The sequence below is a fragment of the Tetrao urogallus genome (assembly GCF_951394365.1).
Source record: "Tetrao urogallus genome assembly, chromosome: 2".
In the NCBI taxonomy this organism is placed as follows: Eukaryota; Metazoa; Chordata; class Aves; order Galliformes; family Phasianidae; genus Tetrao; species Tetrao urogallus.
Genome location: NC_136814.1, coordinates 31,700,677 through 31,714,190, shown reverse-complemented (window position 1 = coordinate 31,714,190; position 13,514 = coordinate 31,700,677). Strand labels below are relative to the sequence as shown.

At 39.6% G+C, this 13,514-nt stretch overlaps 2 protein-coding genes across 2 annotated transcripts in view; both read left to right on the top strand.

Annotated features, from left to right (window-relative positions):
• Window positions 1-6,610, top strand: part of CRIM1 (cysteine rich transmembrane BMP regulator 1) — a gene marked incomplete at its 3' end in the record, with an annotated part of 162,389 nt that extends 155,779 nt beyond the window's left edge. The window contains exons 14-17 of the mRNA XM_079532835.1: window positions 1,423-1,617; window positions 2,613-2,735; window positions 4,407-4,594; window positions 6,434-6,610. Coding sequence (XP_079388961.1) covers window positions 1,423-1,617; window positions 2,613-2,735; window positions 4,407-4,594; window positions 6,434-6,610 — 683 coding nt within the window. The remainder of the gene's footprint in view (window positions 1-1,422; window positions 1,618-2,612; window positions 2,736-4,406; window positions 4,595-6,433) is intronic.
• Window positions 6,611-11,679: 5,069 nt separating this feature from the next.
• Window positions 11,680-13,514, top strand: part of FEZ2 (fasciculation and elongation protein zeta 2) — a gene marked incomplete at its 3' end in the record, with an annotated part of 36,569 nt that continues 34,734 nt past the window's right edge. The window contains exons 1-2 of the mRNA XM_079550304.1: window positions 11,680-11,912; window positions 13,154-13,262. Of these exons, the coding sequence (XP_079406430.1) occupies window positions 11,683-11,912; window positions 13,154-13,262 (339 nt within the window). The 5' untranslated portion in view covers window positions 11,680-11,682. The remainder of the gene's footprint in view (window positions 11,913-13,153; window positions 13,263-13,514) is intronic.

Genomic DNA, 13,514 nt, shown 5'->3' with positions numbered 1-13,514 from the left:
TTTTCAGATGCTTTCATTAGTATTTTCTTAGTAGTACTCAGTAGTCTTCTTTTGCATTTGAATTTACTGTGTCCAGATACATGACACTGGTCTGCTGACTGCAAACCTTTTTATTGTAGATAATATTGATCTATTTATGTTGTCTCTAAATAAAATCTATACTGATGGCCAAAATATTTAAGGATTTGTATTTATATACGGGAGGTAATTCTAGCTGACATATTTATATATGTAATCTGTATCGATATTAAACCAGTATTTCTCTAACAGCTTAGTGGGTTTCTTTGCAATTTGGTTCTGCTGTCTCATGCATCTGCTTAATCTGCAAATCCAGCATCACCATGTTTCTTCATAATAACTTCTGCCTCTAGCAGAAAAAGGTACTGAGAAGCTATGATGAAAATGAGGTTCTGTCTGGGTTTGGGAGGTTCTGCTGTGTACTGTTTTTTGTTTGTTTGATAATCTGTAAAATGCTATAGCAGCAAATAAACATTTTAAGTTAAGCAATTCATGATCATCTTCTCAGTGAAATCGAAGGTATAATACAGCCAGTCTGAAAGACTTGCGTAGGTATCAGCATTAAAATAAAGATGTATTAAATGCTTAGAAAGAAAATGAATGCTGGTTTTGAGTATTTTCCCAAGACCTACTTTATTTATCACATTTAGGTCTCTATTGCATAATGTGTCAAAATCTGTGTGAAAAAAAAATGTTGGTTTTGTAGCTTTCAATCTTTGGAAAAAGTGTTGTGGAACCTAACCTCACTTTTTTGAGGGTTACAATTGTGCCAATTTCCAACTTATATAATACTGACCATGAAAAAACATACTTGCTACCCTTTTCGTGGGAGATCCCACTGATGTGGTTACAAAGAATAAGCATATCCCCTTATTATATGTTTTGTCATAATAGTCAAAACTGTTCTAGTTACGTCACTCAAGAGTTGCTTCCTTCTTCTTGGCATCCTTCCTAGTCTTGTCTTGAAGTATTCCAGACTGAGTTTGTCTGTCTTGAATCTTAGTAATTAGAACTGTAGATTGGCTTTCTTCTTAAATAGGATTTAAATAGGATTCACTAGGAAAAGAGGAGGAGGATGAGTTAGGAGTCTCAAACAGTCAAAAAAAAAAGAAAAAAAGTTTATCTTGTTTTATCATTTTCACAGTACTTTTGATATCACTGCTTCATGACCCAATCATTCATCTTCTAGCCTCTTGCATGAGGAGAAGCATTAGTTTGGGCTGGTGACGTACTTCATAAAGAAGCAGAAATTATATTTCTGAAATATCTATGAAAGATGTGGAGAGGGTCTTTTAATTATAGCTGGGATTTTTTCTTAGTTATTCTTTCACTGTTATATTTTGGGAAAAGATCAGATCTGTGTGCAACTGGCCATCCCAACACTGCTCTGTTTTTGTTCAACAGAAGATACAGTACCAAAGAAAGTGGTCTGCCACTTCAGTGGAAAAACATACGCAGATGAGGAGCGCTGGGACATCGACAGCTGCACGCACTGTTACTGCCTGCAGGGTCAGACTCTCTGCTCCACTGTTAGCTGCCCACCCCTGCCTTGTGCTGAACCCATCAATGTGGAGGGAAGCTGCTGTCCCATGTGCCCAGGTAATGTGATGTAACAACTTAGCTTATTGCAATGCTCTTTTCCAGGACTGACAGTCAGGTTTTTTTTATTGTTTTTTGAATGTCAGTCCATACTGAATGATGTCATGGAGACATTTAGGCTTCAGGAAAATGAATAACAAATAGGCACATTGTGCAAACATATAGTTTGAATTTTACTTACTCTAAGAACTGCAGATTCAAAAATTGTTCTTCTGGGTTTTTTTGTTTGTTTTTTTTTTGCTTATTCTGTCTGTTGGTATACAAAGTTATGAAAATAAACTAATGAAGTAGGAAAATGAATAGTTCTGCACTTCTGTGTATTTGCCCAGTAATTAATATTTCTGTCCCTTCTAGGTCACTACTTTTCAAATACTTCATTACTAATGTATTTTAATTTGATATGTATGTAATATGAAATTGTCTTAGCTGTGGATACAAGGGACATAAGAACTGCAACTGCTTTTTAATGCTACTCCTGACGTATTTTTGCAGGTGTTTTCCTTCTTACTGAGTCAGCTAATAACTACTTCTGACAGGACAATTCAGCAGTAGCATCTCTTTCAATTCTCCTACTTTGGGAACTACAGGAGAGGGAAAAAAAAATTGTCAGCTATGTACCAGCCGGAAGGATGTAGCCCTGTCTTGGCATTTTTTATATTTAGCATCACAAACCAAGCCTTAGCCATCTATTCTGAAATGCTTTTTTTAAAAAGCAAAAAGTTGTTCACAGGACTACACCATTCCTTTTACATTAGTATAATGATTATGACAACATGCATGAATCTTGTACACAGTGGAAATTTTTTAACACAAATTGAAGATTTTATGTCAAATTAAAACCGTATCCCATAGCTGTAATGGAGAAAATTCTAAAATAAATGAAAAGATTCGTAGTAGAAAGCATTGCAGATAGCCAGACGTATCTATTGAATTAAGAGCAGCACCAGAAAATTAAGACGCTTGTAATTTTGAAAGACATTCATCTCATTTTTCAGAGATGTATGTACCTGAACCTACTAACATCCCTATTGAGAAGACAAATCATCGAGGAGATGTTGAACTGGAAGTGCCAAACTGGTCAACACCAAGTGAAAATGACATCATCCACATTCACAGAGGTAAGATCTGATATAAATGGGGCTAACTTAGATCTGTGACTGTTCCCCATGTTTTAATGTCCTTGTTTTTTTCAATTCTGGTAGCATCTGTGTGATGCTTTGAAAAAGGTGGTTATCAGAATATTATTCTGTTGTTATACTGTTTTGAGTAAAGGCGACTCAGTCTGTTAAAGTATTCTTAAGCAATTTGATCTCATTATCATTACATCTTCAGCTTGGAAGACACATCTTTGTTGGTATGACAGAGTTCTGTACAGTTATAAATATGATAAACTGGTGAATGAGGAGTGCTTCTGCAGTGTCTTTTTCATACACAAGCTAGAAAGCAGGATGCTATTATGCCATAGGCATCAATGAACTTTGATTTGGTCCATTTGACATTCTTGTACTGAAAGATAAAAACAGAAGAACATATGATGCCTTCATAGAATTGCAGAGGTTGGAAGGGAGATTGTCAGGTCCACCCCCCTACTAAAGCAGGTCCCCTACAGTAGGTTGCACAGGAAAGTATCCAGATGAGTCTTAACTATCTCCAGAAAAGAAGACTCCACAACCTCTCTGGGCAGCCTGTTCCAGCGCTCCATCACCCTAACAGTGAAGTTCTTCCTCATGTTTGAATGGAACTTCCTGTGTCTTTGTCCATTGCCCCTTATTCTATTCTGCACGCCACTTAAAAGAATCTCACCCCATGTTCTTGAGTCCCATACTGAATATATTATAGAAAAATGGCTGTGGAACAGAACACTTCAGGTGTAATGACACAAGACTGTTAAAAGTTCCTAATGGTGTAAATCCATCTTTAGTTTTAAAGCTACACTGCCCAGCAGGATAGTGGAAAATACTGTATGTCACACTCTTTGCTAACTTTTTCTAATTGAAGGACTATTAAAATTTGTGTATTTTTTTTTTCTGTATCCAAGTATCATAACATGCATGCATATCGCATGCTACTACTTGGTGGCTAGGAGAAAGGATATCCGAAATATAACTATTTTATAAAGCTATAGAGTTACACTGTTTATAATTTCAACATCTTTACGTTTCAGAGGTGCTGGGAGTTGGCTTGTGTCTATCCTGGCTGAGAAACTCTAAATGTGCACTGAAAACTGTAGGAATACTGTCACTGAAAATGATCATGCTTTGAAATTACATGAAAAACTGAGTCTGTTAGACTGCCAGTGAGCTGTTTTCACAGGCTGAGTGATGCAAGTATTGTAATAATTTCTCAACAGGCGAGAACAGACAGGACTGAACTGCTCTATCAGCTTAAAAAAATTTAAAATTATTTAAAAAAAAAAAAAAAAAAAAAAAAACTTTTCATTGTAAGACTACCAGGTTTTCTGCTGCACAGAAATACAGCATAATTTTTCTGAGTGGGAATTTGGTTGTAATCAGATAAGATGAAGTGAATACAGCTGAGCTGTCACAGTTGCTATTGCTCCTTTAGATTCCATCCAATTTCCTCTTTTTTATGGCCTTTTCCTGACTAATATAGTCACTATACAAACTACTAGCTTTCAGTTATTCTAATTTATATTAAAAAGGGACATTTCAGGAGAAGAAGTCCAAATTCATGAAAATGACAAAGTTTGTGACTGAGGCTTTTATGTTATTTATGGATAGGGGCCCATTTATCATTACTAATGTCAAATGCCCACATTTGTCTTGCAGACATGAATCATCTCCAGGGAGAGTACAGAAGTGGAAGTGGACCACACCCCAGTGAAGATGCATCAGTTAGCTCTGTTGCCTTGGTGACAATTCCAATCACGATAGCGCTGTTAGTAATCATCGTCTTTCTGCTCATCAATCAGAAAAAGCAGTGGATTCCAGTGTCCTGCTACAAAGCTCCAACAAAGGTGCCATATTCATGCCTATTTCCAGCTTCTCACCTTTCTGAAAACTGAAATTGACTAGAATATTCTGTGAGATGCAATTGAATTTACATCATATGAACTCAGTTTTTTTTTTTTCATTTAAGCCTGAATCCTTTTTATACCTTTGAGGCTGGTGGTGTTTATTTAATCTCCTGAATAATTATTTTCATTATTGAATGAATGCCAGCAATGTCCTGCTTGATGCAGTGATGAGTGGAGACTGGATAGAAATCAAGTTCAGCAAAAAAAATCCAAAAATGTTCCCAACTTCATATGTGTACACATAATTGTATGCAGTTCTATCTGCAGTCATCACTTGGGAGAAAGGTATCATTTTCTAAACTTCCATCCACTTTCAAAGTATTGTCCAAGATCAGATACTGTACGTACTAGTAATGTTCATCACATTTTCTAATAACTGCATTATATTGGACAATTTTAACATAAAATCACTGATTGGTTTCAAAAAGTTTAATGAATTTGAAGCCAATAAAGATTTTTATTTTAATAAAAATTCATTTACACTAGAAATATCAACAGTGTTGTTCAGCCTATCCAGTGATAACACAGTCGCATGAAATGGCACTTTCAATACTCGAGTGTACTATTTTAGAGAATATCTTTCATTTTTTCCAGAGTTGTTACTGATATTCTAAACCATTACTATATACTATAGCTTTTCATCTCTTTTATCTTCCTGATGCTAATGAAATAAAATAATGTAATGTTTTGAGAAAAAATATTCCCACAATTCTAGTTGTTTTTAGGAGTTTGGGAATTGGAACTACTTTTCCAAGGAGTAAATGGAACTACTTTTCTATAATACCCTTTAAGCTGCATGTCATCAGATTTTCTTTCTGCTTTCTCTATGATGGCTGCAGGAGAAAGGTTTTGCAGCTTGTAGTTATTTAAATATGCTGAGAAAGCAGAAAAAAATATATACATTTGATGTTAATCTAAAAATCGATACATCGGTACTAAGCTATAATAGTATACAGGACAAGATCATTTTATTGAAGAGCTTTAAAAGAAAGGGTACTTAAAGGACAATGATACATCAGATTCAGTAGAAGATGAGTACATTGTTGAAGAAAACATATACTGCTTGTTTCTCTATCAGGAGTGACAGGTTTTTCCACAATTCTCTGGGAGATTTTGCACTTATGCCATACATTCTCAAATTTAGTCTAGGAAATAAATGGGAGATCTTGACTACTGCTGATTCCCACTTCTTTTCACATAAAATAACACTTTAATGTTGTAAAATCTGGCCTTATTTTTGTGTTTTTGTTCTTTGTTTTGTTGTAAACTCTTTTCTTACCTGTGAGTCAACTGGTTTCCATAGAATTGCTCCTTAAGGTAACAGAATCTCACATTTAACGGAGGAGACAATCAACTTCAATTGCTTGAATAAACATAAAAATAAAAGAAATCTCTCCCATTATCCTAGTGATACTGTCACCAAGAACAAAATGTTCTCAAAAATTATCAGCTATAAAGAGGCTATTAAACAACCTCCTGCACCTCTGAGGCAACAAGTCTAAGCCCTTGCATAGTGGAAGACTAGTAGGTAACAGTTTAACTGGGAAAAAAGAATACCTGAACTTCACTGAGAAGATGAAAAATAGTGATTGCAAGAGGCTGTTGGTTTGTCATTGTGCTTGGCATAAACCTTTACCAAGCTTAGCAAGAGTCCAAACTGTTTCATTGCCAATTTGATTTCCCTTTGTGTTTATGGGTTTGTACCACAAACACCTGCTAGCAGTGGGTTGAATACAGAAAAAAATTAACTGATTCAGTGTTCTCTTTCTGTCTTAACAGCCATCTTGCCTAAACAATCAACTGGTATACGTGGACTGCAAGAAAGGTACCATGGTCCAGGTGGACAGTTCTCAGAGGATGCTAAGAATTGCAGACCCGGATTCAAGATACAGCGGATTCTACAGCATGCAGAAACAGAACAACCTACAGGCAGATAATTTCTATCAAACAGTTTGAAGAATTGCACCCTTACCAAGGATTTAAAAATGAGAGAGAGAGAGAAAGAGACTAAGTCTGCTATTAAAATAAAGCTAGAATCGTGCACTTGCTTAGTGGATTGTATTGGATTTGTGACTACATGTACAGCTCTAAGACCTTACTGGGATGAGCTCTGACTCCTGCAATGTGCCAGAAAAAGCATTCCCACTTTTCCTTGAGATAACTGACCAAGTGTTTTCTTAGAACCAAAGTTTTAAAACTTGTTAAGGTGTATTTGCTTGTAACATAGCTATAGAGGTTTTTTGGGAGGGGGAATCAGGGGCTAGGGGTAGGCAATGAGGTTAAAGGAAGTTTCAGAGGAGAAAAGCTGGTCATGCTTGGCTGGAGAAGAAAATGAATAGATACCACCAAGCAGCAGGACAGTGGCTTTTCTTGTTGTTCTGAAATTGCATCTGTTGCAGCAAATCCTAACCCCAAGTGAAAAAAAAAAAATAAAAAGGTCTGACGTTTTCTTTCCAGCTGTTGCTACAATAATATACTCATAGAACAGAATTTGTCACATCACAGATGTGGTGTAGCTGCAAATATTTTTCTATATGTTGAGAAGCTGCAGTAGTTAATGAAATAGCAAGGAAAAGGTTATAGCAGAAAATAAAGGGTGGGTTTATTAAGGATGTACAAAATTACACCTTGTGCTGCTTTTTGTTTTTTGTTTTATTTTTGTTTTCTTCAAAGCTGATTGGCTAGATTAGCCAGACTTTGGCAGAGTTAGCAAATGACTGAGGCCTAAGTAATTCCTGAAATGAGCACTGGATCTTTTGACAGCAGTATTGAAGGAAGGAAGGAAAAGTCAAGAACACCACGCAGTTCCAGGGGCTTTTGTTTGTTTGTTTGTCTGTTGTGGTTTCATTTTGTTATTTGATATCAATCTCTGGTTGTTCATACAGGAGAAGGAAAAATATTTTTTTGTTGGACAAAGCTCTTGCTTAAAAGAGAGTAAAAAAGAGACTGTTTTAAGGTTGTTGTTGTTTTTTTTTCCTGTTGATGTTCTTATTTACTGGTATGCAGATTTAGAAACTACTTCCATGCTAGGAAGCTGCTTAATTTTAATTGTATATTACTCAAGCACCTTTTTTGAAGCTCAGAAAAAAAGGAGATCATGCTTCTTTAAACTTTAGCATTATAGGAATATTTATGTAAATATAATTATGCTAAAAACAACAAAAAGTATTTGTATGTTTGTGTATATATATGTATATACAAATGCATGTAGGTATACGTATGTATATATACATGCATGTGTATGTACACTATACATATATATACTGTATATATAAAATACTATGTATACAGTATATATTTTTTCTATTTTTTTTTCTTGTTGAATGTATTTTTATCTGAGAGAGATTTTACCCAGAGCAAAAACAGATAAACAGGCATTCCATATCAGTGCTTAATCACTTGTGAGTTTAGAAAAGACAAGAAAAGAGCATCTCATTCTACCTACAGTTTGATTTGATTTGAAAGTGTTTGTGTGCGTGTGTGTGTGTGTGTGCACTCTTGTGTTTGCGTGTGTACAGTACGTGCACGATTATAGCAGTAAGCGTTGCTCTTGCTACTTGCTACATTTCAGGGTGTTTCTTATTTTTCTTTTCCTGCTTAGCCTTAAAAAGGCTTTTTAATGAATGCATTGGCTAGAGACACTGATGACAATATACATGCAGCACTAATCAGCTCCATAGAATAACAGCATCAGCTCCTGGATTTTCTATTGGTTTTTTTTTTTCTTTCTTTTATTTCTTTTTTTGTTTTGTTTTGTTTTGTTTTTTTCAAACAATTGTTTGAAACAACTACTGGAATATTGTCCACATTAAGCTGGAAGTTTGTTGTAGCTTGCCTCATTTATAACTCTGGCTGTATAATACAATGTTAACTTTCCAAACAGGTCTTGGCACTTTTATACTAATTACCCATTTGTGCATTGCCTTTTTTCTTTTACAAATGCTTGTCATAAGAGACACAGATACCCAGTATGCTTAATGTGAAAAGAAAATGTATTTTTTGTAAAGGAACTCTCAAGTATTGTTGTAAATACTTGGTCAGAGGTTGCTGAACTTTAAAAACTGAAAAGAAAAAAAAAACCTAATTTATTATTATAATGACCTAATTTATTAATCTGAAGATTAACAATTTTTTTGTTTGTTTTAGAATATCAAAAAGGTGTTCTAGCTGTTTGCATCAAAGCAAAAAATAGGTGTATCATCAAGGGTCAACATTTTTTCTGCTTATGTAACTTCCATTTCCAACCACCAATAAGAAAAAATGTGGTCTCCCCAGTGTTTTGTACTTATTCTGATATTGAAACAGAGACGTTTCTGTCCACTTACTACAAAGATTTTGTCAAGACAAGACATCCATTCCTTGCATAAGAGTAAGCAGTCTTTATCCAGAAATTGTAAATGCTTGCTTTTGTTTTACAATCAAGGCCATATTCTGAAAATATTAGCAGGATATAGGACATGGTGTAAAATGTTTTTTATTATTATTATTTTATTATTATTATTTTAAAGATATGATTTATCCTATGTGCTGTATCCATTACACTCTTTTACTTTGGTTCCTGTTGTGCTCTTGTAAGAGAAATGCAGATATAATTTTCTGAAAAATAGATGCATATGTGGCACTCGGAGTGCACTGCGGTTCAGCAGATTGCTTGTTTACTTTTTTAACTGTAAGGCGGTTTCTTGTAATTTGGCTCTTGGCAGCACAATAAAAAAAAATTTTAAACCTACCGATGTCTATTTTCTTAAATCTTCTTATTTACTACTTCCTCATGCTAGTCCTTGAGACATTCATTTCTATCTTTATGGTATGGTGAGTCATTTGTTGTCTTCAATCAGAACGGTTCAGAAAGTACTGTGGGTGAAGAAATGTTTGCAGTTACAGAAGGCTCTGGGTTCTACACTAAAGAATTTTCACACTGAAGGGATTTGTGGCATTCCAAATAGTTTCAGCATTCACTGAAGTGCAATCAAAAATAAAGTTCTTTCTGATTTTGACTCCATCTGGTCCAGCCATACCTCCCACAGTCAATCACACAGGACTGTGACACAAGGTCCCGTAGAAGGGCTGTGGGATCAGAGCTTTAAGGGCTTCATAGAATCATAGAATTGTTTGAGTTGGAAGGGACCCTTAAATGCCATCTGATCCAGCTCCCCTGCAGTGAACAAGGACACCTAGAGCTACATCAGGGTGCTCAGAGCCCCATCCAGCCTGACCTTGAATGTCTCCAGGGACGTGGCATCCACCTCTCTGGGCAACCTGTGCCAGTGCCTCACCACCCTAAAAATCACAGAATTATAGAATCATAGAATGGCTTGGGCTGGGAGGAACCACAAGGATCATCAAACTTCAACCCCCTGCCACAGGCAGGGCTGCCAACCTCAATATCTAATATGAGATCAGGCTGCCCAAGGCCCCATCCAACCTGGTCTTCACCCTTACTGTAAAAAAACTTATTACTTATGTCCAACCTAACACTGCCCTCTTTCAGTTTGAAACCACTTCCCCCTTGTCCTGTCACAACAGACTCTAATAAAGAGGCAGTCCCCTTACTTCTTATAACTCCCCTTCAGATACTGAAAGGCCACTCTCAGGTCTCCCCAGAGCATTCTCTTCTCCAGGCAGAACAGCTCCAGCTCTCTCAATCTGTCCTTAAAAGGGGGAGGTGTTCCATCCCTTGCATCATTCATTTGCATATTTGCCTGATCTAGCATCTTTGCTCTTTCCTGACTATGCCTATGGAAGGCTGTTTTCTCAAGCAGTATCTTTAAATGCTGCCTGTGAAGAATTCATTTTTTCATCTGCATAGAAGAGGAAATAACTCTATGCTAATGTGAAAAATGATGGTGCATCCATGTTTGAACACTTGAGGCAGTCCTGGCCTCTGTTGCAGTACTATCAGTATCAGAAAAAATTACATTTGAAATGCCTATGTAGGACAGAGATGCTTTGTCTCTTTCTAAACACCAAGTGGGAAAAATGAAAAGAAACTTAAACAAGGCTGAACACAAATGAGAGAAGCTAAGCAGAGAAACTTAGAAACACAGAGTGATTGAGCTTGGAAAGAATATCAAGTCCAACTATCCACCAAACCTACTGAGACCCAATACTAAACCTTAGTGCTATATCCACCCATCTCTTAAATACTGCCTGTTCCTATGCTTGATATGCTTGACCACCCTCACTATGAAATAAATTCTTCCTGATATTCAACTTAACCCTCCTTTGGTGCAACTTGAGGCTGTTGCCTTGTGTCCCATCACTTGCCAGGTGAGAAGAGGCCAACACCCTCCTCACTGCAAGCTCCTTTTAGGCAGCTGGGGGGATCTAGGTCTCCCCTCAGCCTGCTTTCTCTGAACAGCTGCAGTTTCCCCAGCTGTTCCTCAGTGCTGGTTTTCCATTCCCTTCACCAGCTCCACTGCTCTTCTCTGGACACATTCAACCCCCTACATATCCCATACTGAGGGGCTCAAAACTGAGCATGGCACACTCTGGAATATCGCTTGGACAGCTCAGGCATCGGGTTTGAATTTCGGGTGGTGCTGAGCGGAGCCGGGGGTCGGATGATCCTCGGTTGGACTCGATTATCCTTCTAGCTCGGGTTATCTGCGACTACTGCAGCCTCAGGCCTGCGGCTGTCACTTCGATTCAGCGGCGCTGACAGAACTCCTTTAAAGCGCCTCTGCTTCCACCGCATCTGAGCGACGACGCGGGCACCTCAGGGAGCCGCCACTCCAGGGCAGGCAGCGAGGTGCCGTGCGCGCCTCGAACCGAGCAGGGCTGAAGGGTCCCCGCCCGGAGCAGCCGGGAATCCCACCGGGCGGCTGCGGGCGGCTCCGGCTGTCCCAGCAGCGCCCCGTAGCTCCGCCGCCCGCAGTTTCCGTCTCGGCCGCGCCGGAACGAAGGCACCGCCCACCGCGGCCCATCACGCGCCCCGCCTCCCCCCCGAACCCCGCGGAGCCGCCGGGAGCGCGCGGCGCCCGGAGTCGTGACCGGGGGCGCGCAGCCCGGCGTCTCCAGCTGCGGCGATGGCGGCGGCGGCTTCGCAGCGAGACCCGGGGGACTGGCAGGACTTCTCGGGCTTCCAGCCCTCGGCGGGGAGCGCTCCCGAAACCGCCCGAGGCGACAAAGGCGGTTGGGATCTGGGAACGAAGTTGTCCCTCTGCTTCGAGCCTCCCCCGGCCCGCGCTGCCGGTTGCGGCGAGAGCCGCGTTCCGCTGCGGCCGCTCACGGAGCAGAGCGCGCTGCAGGACGACGAGTGAGTGCAGGCCCGGGGAGAGGGGGAGCGGGGCGGCGGCGTTCCGGCCGGATGGGGAGGCCCGGTCCGGCCGAGGGGGAGCGGCGGGGAGCGCGGTGCCCGTCTGTGCTGCACCGCTGGGCCTCCGGGCACGGGCCTAACGCTGCACCCCACTTTCGCCGGGTCTCCGGTTAGTCTGGCTTCTGGCCGAACGCACGTTTGGAATCAGGCGTGGAAAGTGTGGGAACGGTACCTCCGAGTTTTGCAGCCGGGGTCGTTGCTTTCTCCCCTCAGCAACGGAGCGCTTCAGGCCTGTGCTGCTTTTAACTTCATTTTAAGAATTGCTACACCTTATGGCAAATTTCGCTCTCAAATAACTTCGTTAGGAACACTGCGGTGTTTCTTTTACTTTGAGGTAAGTCGGTTGGGTGCCCTGTTCCAAGAGAAGGGGTAAAAAAAGCCCCTCAGCAGATGCCTGGCTATCTGGTACCAGCAGGGAGGTCATCACTGAGCCGTGAGTCAGAGGCATTGCTCAGTGCTGAGCCCTATGAGCCTGGCTATGCAACCGCTCCAGACACGCACCCACATTGCAGTGCTTCTAGGCAGTCCAGGATCTGAACTGCTGTACCAGAGTAGGACTGCGTGTGCGAGCTGCTTGTATGCAGGAATGATTAAGATGAGATGTAAAGAAGAGTGGTGAGCTGTGGTCAGCAAGAGTACTGCTGGATAAAGCAAAATTCTTTGTATCTTTGCTTTTTTGTGATAAATGGGAAAAAAGCTTTATGAAAGCTAATGCAAGCTGTAAAAATACAGGTTTGACTCAGATGTTGCTGTCAGCCTCTGCTACTTCTTGACTTTAATCTGCAGGAGGCAAGGAAGACAGGGACAACTGTAGGAAAAGAATTTCTAGCTGATCTCAAGTTTCAGTAGGGAAAACCTTGCCCACTTGCCCACTCCCCACGAAGATTTTGAGTGGAGTTATATTATTAGCAATAAGGCTGTCACTTTTTTTTTTTCTTTTTTTTTTTACCTTGCTTTACTTTACTGTTCTGCCTAAATTTTGGATTTAAAATGAGAAATAATTGATGTTTATTTAAAAAACTTGGCTTCTTGACTCCAGTGCATAATAAAAATATTGTCAGTAAATTGCAGGTGAATATTTAGGGAGGAAAATTGATACTCATAGGCAGAAAGATATTTCCATTACAGGTATGCTTACTGTGTTACGCTGTATGTTTTAATTCCTCTTTTTCTTTCTCCAGGATTTGGAATGCTTTGACTGATAATTATGGAAACGTAATGCCAGTTGACTGGAAATCTTCCCACACCAGAGCTTTGCACTTGCCAACTCTGAACCTTTCAGAAAAAGGGGTAAGTTCCAATCTGCAGAAGAACCCTTTTTTAATCTCTTACACTCAGCATTGCATTCATTTGGAGACTGAAGTGATTCTTTAATGGAAAAATTGACCAAGGAGAACAGAAGTGCAACTTAGTTCTGTTTCTGTTTTCTTATTTAACAAATGAATAGTTTCCTGGAGAAGGAAGAGCTTCGGTGAGGTTTATGGAAGAGGTTGTCCTCTGAGCTTCTTACACATGGATTAAAACACTTGAGGAAGAAAGCTA